We start from the raw sequence: 12,709 nt of genomic DNA, 5'->3' as shown, positions 1-12,709 counted from the left end.
GTTTGACAATGAGGGCAGATTCCTCTCGGTTCATCTGCTGACAGTTACATCCTGACATAAGGCTTTTTTCTGCTCATTTTCTGTTGAGTGCAATTTAGTGGTGGAGGGATATCACCGTGGAGAATCAACTGACAATACTTTTGGTGCACTTGTTTACTATGCTACTGTTTTGGCTGATGTCTGGTGAGTGTTCTGGCACCCCATATACATCATAGAAGGTGATCTTCCGGTGACTCAACGTATCTCCTACAGATGATTTACTACCATTTTTCACTACTTTGAACTTTCATCACTTTTCACATTTGTTCACAAACTGTTGGGTCAGTTTCACTAATTGGACTTTTTTACTTTGTATAATCATTTGTAAGTTATAGCACTGCACTTATTGTATTTAATATAAAATCGAATACATTATCCATCATTTATATGTTAGGTAAAATATCCATATATATATCTATATATAGATATACATCAGTCTCCTCTCACATTACTAACTGACATATCAGCATGGATGTCGCACCACTTCCTTAAACTAAATCTCTCTAAAACTGAGTTATTAATTCCCCCCCCGCCCGTGCCCCCCTCCATGACTTTTCCAAACAAACTAAAAAAAAAAACATCAATTGCAGCCACTGTGCCCATCAAACACAGCCTTTGTGCCCATCAAACGCAGCCACTGTACCATCAAACGCAGCTACTGTGCCCATCAAACGCAGCCACTGTGCCCATCAAACGCAGCCACTGTGCCAAACGCAGCCACTGTGCCATCAAATGCAACCACTGTGCCCATCAAACACTGACACTGTGCCATCAAATTCAGCCACTGTGCCATCAAACTCAGCCATTTTGCCATCAAACGCAGCCACTGTGCCCATAAATTGCCACCACTGTGCCCATCAAATGCAGCTATTCACAAATAAAAAAAAAAAAATTGGGATTTGTTTTTACCAAAAAACATTTAGCAGAGTACATATTGGCCTAAATTTATGAAATTATATTTTTTTTCAATTTTTTTATTGGATGTTTTACACCAGAAAATAAAAAATATTGTTTTTTTTTTTTTTCAAAATTTTTTTGTTCATACTGCAAAAAAAAAAAAAGAAAATGCAGAGTTGATCAAATACCACCAAAAGAAAGCTCTATTTGTGGGGACAAAAATGGTGTCAATTTTGTTTTGGTACAACGCCGCACACCCACGCAATTGTCAGTTAAAGCGGCGCAGTACAGAATCGCAAAAAATGCTCTGGCCAAGAAAGGGGGTAAATCCTTCCGGGGCTGAAGTGGTTAAACAGGGACCTGGACAATGCCATACACAGTAGTGTGTGAAGGAGAGGGACTGTGTACTGACACATGCTGTGTATACAGTGGGGGAGGTGTCTCAGTGTAGCACACATACAAGCAGTAGAGATGTACAAATACACTGACAGGTTAAGCCCTCTTCACCCCCCCTCACAGCTGGGTGTGATTGTTCCAGCACGACCCCGGCATTGCAAGCAGGCTGGTTAGGGAGAGGGGGAAGTGGAAAAAGTAAGTGAGAGGAAGTAACAAGCTGCACACACACTGCTGGCTTCATTATCTCACCTCTCTATACAGTAGAGCAGAGGCTGGCCATTCCCCCTTCCAGACACTTACTGTGTGATCGTTGTCGTGACATCCATCACTGCTGCCCTGTTTTGCCAAGAAATGTCCCCCGGCGGATAATGACCCCCCTGTACTGCGCAGGCGTAGCGCTTGCGCAGTACGAACAACAAGGGGGCCACCGAAAATATCCGAAGCTGAACAGCTGTCAGTCAGCTGTATACGGCACCTGCGCAATGAGCAGGACATTGTGCCTGAAGCTGCCGCATGCTCCCGATGCTCGTGCTGCTCTGCAAGGGGGGGGTTTATTACTGTGATATCGTGTAAGGGGTGGATGCTACAGAAGAGGCCGAATATTAAATTAATGGGCAGAGCTGTTTGCGGGGTGTGTTTAAATAAATGAAGGGCGGGTTTTGCAATGTTGATGGGTGGGATCAGGAGCGTGCGGCATTGTCTGGTAGCATCGGGAGCATCTGGTCGAATGTGGTGTTCAATGTGGTCTTCATTGCGCAGGCGCTGTGTATGTTCGGCTATTTTCGGTGGCTCGGTAGTGCTTTGTACTGCGCAAGCGCTGTACTTGTGCAGTACAGGGGGGTCATTATCCGCCGGGGGAACTTTTTCGGCAAGACACCGGCTGCACCAGGGGAATTCAGTCCCATGCTGTGAAGGGTCAGGCGCCCAGAGGAAGGTGAAAAATTAGTAGAAACTCCAGAATGTTTCTACGCGAAGCCCAGTCCACAGCACAGTGAGGCGAAACTGGAAGTGACTCAGAAAAAGGACCACCCACTGTCCTCTGGTCCCCGCCAATAAAAATAAGGAACAGGCGGCAAGAAACAAATCATTGAAGAGTGGGAATGTTTTCTGGTGCAATGCTTGTACCCTGCACACGCCCTGAACAGGGGCAAATCAGCTTCCCAGCTTGCAATCAGCTTCCCATAGACTGCCGTGTGTCCGGCGCCTGTGACACTTTTTTTACTATTTTTTTTGTGAATAGCTTGGGGGGGGGGGGGGGGAGTGCCCATGTGCCTCCTATGGATGGGCTGCCACTGGTACTAGGCGTAAAATCTCTAAAATCCGTCCCTTTTTAACAAATGAAACCACCAAGCTCCTCATTCACTCCCTCGTTATCTCTCGCCTTGACTATTGGAACTCCCTTCTCATTGGCCTGCCTCTCCATAGGCTATCCCCTCTTCAGTCTATCATGAATGCTGCAGCCAGACTTATACACCTTACCAACCGCTCAGTGTCTGCCAACCCTCTCCTCCCAATCACCCAGCGAATTAAATTCAAAATACTCACCACAACAAGCCATTCACAACTCTGCCCCGAGCTACATCACCAATCTTGTCTCCAAATATCACCCAAATCGTCCTCTCTACTCTTCTCAAGACCACCTACTCTCAAGCTGTTAGAGAAATTATACTTTAAATGTCAGTTATGAAAGACGCCATTTTGATTATCATGGCCTAGAAATAAGTTATAGTGATAATATGGAGTCAGCAATATATATATATATATATATATATATATATATATATATATATACTCAGCAATATAATATGCTTAGATGTGCAGTTTTGAATTTTTGTGTTGACTTGTGTTGAGTTTTCAAGTCAGTATCCTGTAAGCATTGTTATATGCAGATAACAGTCTGTAACAGACACTTCCACCTTTCCTGTTGTGTCCAGAATAAAGTTGAAAATACATGAGACTGGGCATTTTAAGACAGGAAAGGGGGGTGTCCAGGGCTTATAAAAAACATGTACCATAGTATTCTCTTCAGAAATGATGAAGGCTGCATGAACGTGTAATTCATTTCTCTTGCATATGCAATAAATATTACCTTGATGCCCGAGGACGGTCTGAGATGGTGAAATTATTTCCCTAACAATTTGGTCTTTCGAGCCGGGAGTCCAATTCCCCGAGACGCACTGGCCAACAGTGACCGATGACCGTACGGCAAAACTGTAAGTCCTCCATCTCAAATTAGATGTTAAAAAGAGGCCGGTCTGCTGAACTAGTGCCTCCCGGGCAGCGACTTACCGGATCAGCACAAGAGACCGCTCTCGGGACAAGGTAAGATTTTTATTTTTATTTTATTATCAACCTTTTGTGTTAGACTTGATTAGGAATTTGATGAATAAGGGATTTGAATATATATACATACAATATAGAGATTGATTGAATGTTTATCTGTTTCTGTCCTATCTGCTTTACTCTTGTTGAGGGGAAATAAGTGGTCACGTATTCCCCGTATAGATCCGTCTGTGGCCATCCTGGATGGGCAGACCTAGTGACTAGCCCGCGTTTTGGGAAGACGCGCTCAGGGCGACCTGGCGGCAGTCGAGCATTGCGGGTGTTCTCCCTTGTGTGTTTTGATCGAAGGTTTATCTGTTTCTGTCCTCCTATCTGCTTACTCTTGTTGAGGGGAAATAAGTGGTCACGTATTCCCCGTATAGATCCGTCTGTGGCCATCTTGGATGGGCAGACCTAGTGACTAGCCCGCGTTTTGGGAAGACGCGCTCAGGGCGACCTGGCGGCAGTCGAGCATTGCGGGTGTTCTCTCTTGTGTGTTCTTGTTTGATTCTTCTGGTTAATTGTCATTTGATATAGGGGTATGGTCCCATACTAATATCCGGGTGAAGATAAAGGAAATTTGTCGATTGGATCTTAGATCCAGACAGCCTTGTAAACTGCAGAAAATCCCTTGGGGACACATAAATACTCCTAGATCAAAACCTAAAGAACCCCCTGTTGATACAAGGGTGTGGCCTGATAGATTTCTAGGCATATAAATACCCTTGGATCAAAAATACTTCCAGATAAAGAACCCCCCCCCTCCGTTGATACAAGGGTGTGGCCTGATAGATTTCCAGGTAACAGAGGACATTTGGCGGACCGCAGTGTTCATGCCAGCCACATATGTTGTATTAATCCTGAGCAGGCACATAAATACCCTTGGATCAATGACTGAAATATTAAATGTTTTGATAGGATGAAAGAACAGTCGGGAGAATTCAGTTTCCTTGTAATTCTGTAAATGCTCTCTACAAGTTAGTGAAGTATCAAGTAATGATAAAAGAACAGTCGGGAGAATACAGTCTCCCCGTAATTCTGTAATTCTCTAAAACACCAGTGGTTTAGCAATACACAAGATCAGTAATCTAGAAGTGATATATCATGACTAGAAAGTCTGTGAGTGATTGCAAGTGATAAGATACTGTGTGCGTGTGTTGTGTCATTGTGAGAAGACATTAACAAAAAAAGAGCTCCGTGTGCACGATAAACAAAGTAGGTATGATCCATGGAAAATCTGTTGGTGTGATGGAAGATGTTAAGTATATGTGTAGTCTAGACAAAGAGAATGTGACATTTCTTTAAATGTGGAAAACAAAGTATAATTTTGATGCGTTTTTAAATAAGGATTATTGTGTAATACTGTGTAGAAAGCTTAAAAATGATGCCGGCATGAAAATAAGAAAACAGAAGAAATTAGGCCTTCCCCAGGCAAAGAAATGGCTTGAGGAGGCTAACCATAGGTTAAATTCAGAAAACCATAAAAAGACTATGTTTTTGAACAAAGAGGAGGACAATAATATGACCGTCCTCTGAAGTTTAGTTCAGCAAGTATTGACTGAACAAAACGTAACAAACCAAATGCCACCTGACTCTCCACTGTTTGTTGTTCCCCCGTGGTCACCTGGGTCACCCGCAGATGCAACCGATTCTCCTATGGCTGCATCTAAAACCCCTCTCAAAATGACTCTGGCTGTCCAGAGGAGTCCACAAGGGACCCCCTTTACAGCAACTGTTACAAAATTTTTCGGGGACCTGGTGAACCAATTGATATCCCCCTCAGCTGGGGAACAAACAGAATGTGGAGAGGAAAAATTTCCACTAATTGAAGTTCCCAAACCTAGGGCAGGACAAAATGTAGGAGGTATAGTAGTCCCCAACACTATGATGGTCTATCGCCCCTGGACCCCTGAGGATGTTAAAAAAACTACTGAAGGGGTACCACATCCCAAGGTTAACATAGCTTAAAGCAGGGATGGTATCATGGGAATGATTGCTAACTATCATCTTATTGGGAGGGAAATAGAGCAGGTCACCAGACAGATCCTGGGTCCCGACTGGCATCATGTAGTGGGAGATTGGAGTGGATTAAACAATCAGGGAGTTGTGTTGCCTCATGATGATGCAGCACTAGAAAACAGGAGAAATGCTCTTATAACAAGGATAGAGAATAGATGGATATGTCGAGCCGACTGGTCCATTATAAATCAGTGTGTGCAGGGAGAAGAGGAAACAGTGGACAATTTCATTGTTAGGATGAGGGAGATTTTCAATAATCACTCAGGAATAGAAGTCCCAGTAAATCAAGTAAACGATAGCCCATATGAGCAACAGCTAAAGGATGCAATCTTGAAGGGGCTGTTTGCCCCTATATCAAGTTTGTTATCAAACACATGATCAACCATAGGATCTGCAGACTTCAGGGGCTGATAGAGTATGCGAGGCATGCTGAGCGGCACTTCCAATCAAAAAAGAGAGTAAAGAAAGGGAAAGTGTTTATGAAGATGAAGGTAATGATGTGTATGTCATTGAGAAGGAGAACAGAAGGATAGGAAACACCTGAACAAGGCCCCGCATTTAGGACTATGAAAAAAAAAAAGAGAGAGAGGGGAGTGTTTCCTGTGAGGTAAAAGAGGTCACTTGGCAAAAGAATGTAGGTCAAACAGAGAGGAAGATGCATGAAGATGTTGGTATGTCTGCAGAGAGAGAGATACAGAAGAAAATGATGAGAAAGAATCTGAAATTTTGGATGTGTGCACTGTTGAAACTTGTTTGCATGCTAAAGTCAAGTCAGAAATAATCTTGGCTGTGAAGGGTAGATGGCTAACATTTCTCTGTGATACTGGGGCTTGTAGGACCCTAATACACCCGCTGGATATGAAAAGAAAAAGGTGTAGTATATGTAAAATCTGCAAAATGGGTTGATGCACCAGGAGGTCATGTCTGAAGGCCTTACTGTGGAAGATCCACAGACGGGTAAATAGGCTCAGTGTAAAATTGTCATTATGACTAAATGTCCTGTTAATTTGTTGTGTAGAGACATGTTGCACGCTCTTGATATTTCTGTCATACCAGTGGAGGGAGGTCTCAGAGCCCATCGGCTGTGTGAAAAACAAATCACAGCCGTGGATAATGAGCCCTGATACTGGTATAGCCTGGAATTTGCAAACTGAGGGATTAAATATACCCAAAACCCTGGCAGAAATAATTGACAAAGAGTCTGTGAGGAAAAGGTATAAGGTCCAGACAAACCTCTATTGCACCATGTACTACAGAAAGACCTCTGGGCCTGATAAGTCCTATGAGAAACAGTTAATGAGTCTCACTAACACTGAAGTTCTATTAAAATGTCTGTACTGTGATAAGGAAGGAAATAGCGTGGCTACTTGTCTTCTACCATAGCCTATTCTGCAAATATACAGGCAGGATACTGTACCTCATGTTTCGGTTACCCAGAACCCCAAGGTATCATGGCATGAGCTAGGAGAATTTATCACGAACTGGGTCCAACTGGCAGATGAGAAACTAAAATCCAGAGGGATTCAGAGGTATAGGAGGCATAAGGGAGAGAAAGATGGGTGGAGACTCGTGCAGGATTTACAGGCAGTCAATGGGGCTGTAATACCGAGGGCCCCGGTGGTCCCAGACATGCATGTCCTCCTGAACAAGCTCTACCCAGAGAACGAGGTATTTTCTGTTATTGATAACAGTAATCCTTCTTTTCCATTCCCTTACACAAAGACAGTCAGTTCTGGGTTGCATTTATGTACACGAAAAAAAAAAAAAAAGAGGTACACATACACTAGGTTATCCCAGGGATATTGTGAAAGTCCAACTATATTCTCACAAAGAATGTCCAATAATTTGTCTCGGTTTGTACCTCCCAGTGTGAGTTAAATTCTCTTGTATGTGGATGACATTCTGGTAGTAATGTATGTAAAATTACCATGGTTCTGATGCATTTCCTCGCAGACCAAGGTTAAAAGGTCAGCAAAGACTAATTACAACTGTGGAAAGAAAAGGTGAAATGCCTGGGTTACATTTTATCTCAAGAAGGTAGACTTTTGCATGAGATCCGAAAAGAGGCCATCCTTCAAGTCCCCAAATCACATACCAAAAAAATAAATGATGTCATTTCTTGGCATGGCAAATGTCTGTAGAGCATGGATAGCAAATTATGCTATGGAGGTGGAGCCTCTTTCTGATCTCATCTATGGTTCACTAATGGCTGCAAAAGATTCCATTCAGTGGAATGTGCAAGCAGAGGATGCATTTACGAAGGTAAAGCACCTCATTGTGGGTTATGCTTAGCCTTCCTAATTAAAGTAAAACCTTTTATCAAACTGTAGATTGTAAGGAAGGATCTCACGGATGTTCCCTTTCTAGATGCTGACATTACCTTTTGTGTTGATGGGTCTTGTAAAAAGGACGATAAAGGGGTACATCAAACGGCATACGCTATAGTAATACATGACCAGGTCATTGAAGCCAGACCCCTTCCCAGTTCCTACTCTACACAACAAGCTGAAATTATTGCCCTATCTAGGGCCTGTAGTCTAGGGGAAGGGAAGAAAATAAATATTTATGCAGACAGCCAATACGCTTTTTCTACTATACACATATTTGCCCAGCAATGGAAAAATAGGGGTATGATTACGTCCACAGGTAAACTAATCTCACATAGAGATCTTATTCTGGCCCTTCTAGAAAATGTACAGAAACCAACATAAGTGGCTATTTGTAAATGTACAGCACACAGAAAGGGAACAGATCCAATTGCTCTAGGGAATGCACTAACAGACAAGACTGCAAGGGAAGCTACTACAGGACCGCAAAAAACACACATATACTATACAGGTCCCCAAGAGAATGGTGAGGTACGGAAAGCTATTGATAAAACATGGTTATCAGAAATGCAGAAAACATCACCGGCAGGTGAAAAACAAAAGTGGTTATCTAAAGGGGCAACGCTGGTCAATGGTATATACACAAGTACAGAAGGTAAACCCATCTTACCTACATCACTATTTAGATATGCTGCGTTATTGAGCCATGGGCAAGCCCATATCTCAAAAGGAGGGATGGTGCAGGTGATCAATAAGGTGTTCACAACATATGGGTTTACGAATGACTCTAGAGATTTATGCCTCACATGTCCGCTTTGTAACAGATACCATGCTCAAGGTGCCCTAAGACCCTTAAGAGGTCATTTCCCACAACCCTCTTATCCCTTTCACACGATATGCATGGATTTTATGATTATTGTTGTTTATAAAGTGGGCGGAAGCTTTTCCTATGGCACACCCAAATGGGCAGTCAGTAGCCAAAGTACTTATTAAAGAGGTGATTCCACTTCATGGGATTCCCTCTGTGATTTACAGTGACAATGGCTCCCATTTTGTAAACCGAACAATACAACAAATTAGTAAATGGTACAATATTGACCTAAAAAAACCACTGTGTCTACCACCCACAATCTGTGGGCACAGTGGAGAGACACAATGGTACCTTAAAGAATAAACTAAGAAAATTGTTGAAGGAAACAGGGAAAAATAAATGGGTTTAGTGTTTGCCAATGGCATTGTTGAGTATAAGAATTACCCCTACTGCTAAAGGACTAACACCGTATGAAATGTTGTATGGTAAACCTTATTATATTCAATAACTAGCCACCGTTCCTCTCCCTAAAGAGGAAATAGACTTGACTTGTATAATAAGAATGTTCTCATAAAATATAACTGGGTCAGAATGTGTAGATGAGAAAAGAGCTATCCTAAGACTATGATGCAAAGTATACCCCCATCAGTACAAGCATTACCAGGAAATTTTACTTGTTTTTCTAAAAATGACAGTAATGGTACAAATGTTGGCACCCTGTCCCCTGAATACTGTGCAATTACAACCCTTACTACAGACATTAAGTATGAACTAAAATGGTTTCAGGAACAGAAACAGCAATTGGCTGATGTTTGGTGTTTGTGTGGAGATAAGAGACTAAGGCCCAGACTGCCACCTAGATAGGAGGGTAGTTGTGCCCTTACCCGATTGCTGCTTCCCTTTTATATAGTTCCTATGAGTGATGAATCAATGAAACTACCAGGTAAATACTTTTTTTTTAAATGTATTAAGCGAGAAACACCACAAGGATCATTTGACAATCGAGTGTATATAGGTGTTCCACGAGGAGTTCCAGATGAAATTAAAGCGCAGAATCAAATAACAGCTGGACTCACCTCACTCTTCATATGGGTCCAGTCCAACAAGAACGTCGACTGGATAAACTACATCTACTACAACCAGAAGAGGTTTGTGAATTACACCAGAGATGCTATCAAAGGTATAGCAGCACAATTGGACGCCACCTCTTTGACAGCGTGGCAGAACCGTATAGCGTTGGATATGTTGCTGGCAGAAAGGGGCGGGGTATGCAAAATGTTCGGCACCTTCTGCTGCACTTTTATTCCAAACAATACGGCACCTGATGGAAGTATCACCAAAGCCTTACAAGGCCTACAAATGCTATCCGAAGAATTAGCTGAGAACTTTGGTGTAGAGAACCCCCTGACAGGACTTTTCGGAAAATGGTTTGGTAAATGGGGTGATCTTGCAAAAAGTTTGCTTATCTCTATTGTCATGGCAGCCGCAGTTCTTACATTGTGTGGATGTTGCTGCATTCCCTGTATTAGGGGAATTCTTCAAAGACTGATTGACACATCTTTAACGAAAACTATGCTCCTCCAGAGCGACACGGAACTATACTCGGAACTTGATGATGAATTTACAACTCTCGCTAAGGACTTATCTGTCTAAATGATAATACCTGGTAAAATGAAAAACCTGGAAATTTGAATTATTGACATTATTAGTATAAAAGGGGGGAGATGTTAGAGAAATTATACTTTAAATGTCAGTTATGAAAGACGCCATTTTGATTATCATGGCCTAGAAATAAGTTATAGTGATAATATGGAGTCAGCAATATATATATATGTATATACTCAGCAATATAATATGCTTAGATGTGCAGTTTTGAATTTTTGTGTTGACTTGGGGAGTTTTCAAGTCAGTATCCTGTAAGCATTGTTATATGCAGATAACAGTCTGTAACAGACACTTCCACCTTTCCTGTTGTGTCCAGAATAAAGTTGAAAATACATGAGACTGGGCATTTTAAGACAGGAAAGGGGGGTGTCCAGGGCTTATAAAAAACATGTACCATAGTATTCTCTTCAGAAATGATGAAGGCTGCATGAACGTGTAATTCATTTCTCTTGCATATGCAATAAATATTACCTTGATGCCCGAGGACGGTCTGAGATGGTGAAATTATTTCCCTAACACAAGCTCTCTCGTTTTCTCCTCCCATGCTCGTCTTCAGGAGTTCCTCTCCCATCCTCTGGAACTCGTTACCTCCACCTGTCCGGCTATCCCCTACTTTTGCTATCTTCAGGCAATCGCTAAAAACTCATCTCTTCAGGGAAGCCTATCACGTCTCCAACTAATCTTTTACCACTTCCATCAGCTCATTGTCCACAGTTACAACTTATTGTACCACCTGCCCCACCCTATTAGATTGTACGCTCTTCCAAACAGGGCCCTCTCAATCCTCTTGTATTTTATTGTATTATAACTATATTGTCTCCCTTTTATATTGTAAAGTGCTGCGTAAACTGTTGGTGCTATATAAATCCTGAATAATAATAATAATATTACACAGAATTTAGATACTGTAATTATCATAATAAAGCCATTACTTACCTGATGTGGGTAGTTATGTACCTGTGTTATTTTATCTTGATTCTGACTTCCTATAGACAGATACATGTTGTTTAGAGCATGAGCCAATGAATAAACTGCTCTATAAACTCAATCAGTTAAACCCATGCTATTAAAACTAATGAATTCAGTGACACGTTTAGCCTCGGAGCAGTTGCGAAGAGGAAACTTATATATTGTACTATAAAATCTATTACGTGACTCATTGGTTCCTGAACAGTGTAGATGTAGCAGCCATATGTGTTCCAGTAACGTGTCCTGAGGATGGTTCACAACCTGAAAGCTGTGATAGAAACTCTTCATATCAGGAACATGCAGTTCATCAAATTCTACAGCCAAACTCCCATCAAAGGCTTTGCTGTAATGTTCCACAAGAAATGTTTTGGAGGCAAATATTGGTCCAAAAATAAATGTCTTATTAGAGAGCACATGCCTTACTTTTATTAAAAGATCAGCCATAAATGAAGAAAAGGTCCCACAAAGAATTATAACCTGAGCAGATGACTTTGAAATAATACCAATGCTATTTTTAAAAATTTCATCTGAAACACTCATAGCCTCTAACTTTATCTTGATCATGTAGGCAACACAAATACTCTTCATGGTTAGATATTGGGTCAGAAGTTGGATTTCCTGATTACCGCTGTCATCATCAGAAGATATAACTCCAACCCACGTCCAGCCAAAGAATTGGAGAAGACCCGATAGTATGAAAAAAATGGCCTGGTTACTTTGAACCGTCCGGAAAAATGTTGGGTAGAAATTTCTGTTACTGAGCACATCAGTGGTTGCACCATAACTGACCTATAATATAGAGTTATTGGATTTCTTGAAAATGTACCCATATAGAGACCTAACATTTGAATTTTTTCCTCAAAACAATCAGATTTTTGCATAAATACACTTTGAGGCTGGGTTCACACCCGTGCAAATTGGATGCAGGTTTCCCCACATCCAATTCACCTGGCAGGAGATTGTGACCGACTCTCTACAGAGCCGCTTCACACATCTCCAGAGCGGCTCCAGTGCAAATTGCACAGGAGTCCAGTGCGTTTTCTGGTCCATTTCAAATTCAAATTCAGCCAAAAGTTTGGGCTGAATTCAGACCTGAAATGGTAAATGTAGACGCACCGGACCCCCTGCTGAGAGCTGCTCCGTTCCTCAGTGTGAACCCAGCCTAAGACATTGGTGTTCAACCTATGGCCCTCTAGCTGCTGCAAAACTACAATTCCCATCATGCCCCTGCCTTTGGGAGTCATTATTAGCCTTGCAATGCCTC

General features: G+C 41.9%; 1 protein-coding gene across 1 annotated transcript in view; it reads right to left on the bottom strand.

Moving 5' to 3' along the window:
• LOC141141108 (vomeronasal type-2 receptor 26-like) overlaps positions 1 to 12,709 on the bottom strand; it is a 71,414-nt gene that overhangs the window by 24,828 nt on the left and 33,877 nt on the right. The window contains exons 3-4 of the mRNA XM_073628817.1: positions 11,628 to 12,234; positions 11,413 to 11,462 (exon numbers count right to left, since the gene is read on the bottom strand). Of these exons, the coding sequence (XP_073484918.1) occupies positions 11,413 to 11,462; positions 11,628 to 12,234 (657 nt within the window). The remainder of the gene's footprint in view (positions 1 to 11,412; positions 11,463 to 11,627; positions 12,235 to 12,709) is intronic.

The sequence above is a fragment of the Aquarana catesbeiana genome, linkage group LG04, assembly GCF_042186555.1.
Source record: "Aquarana catesbeiana isolate 2022-GZ linkage group LG04, ASM4218655v1, whole genome shotgun sequence".
NCBI lineage: Eukaryota > Metazoa > Chordata > Amphibia > Anura > Ranidae > Aquarana > Aquarana catesbeiana.
This window is presented reverse-complemented; position numbering and strand designations above follow the sequence as displayed.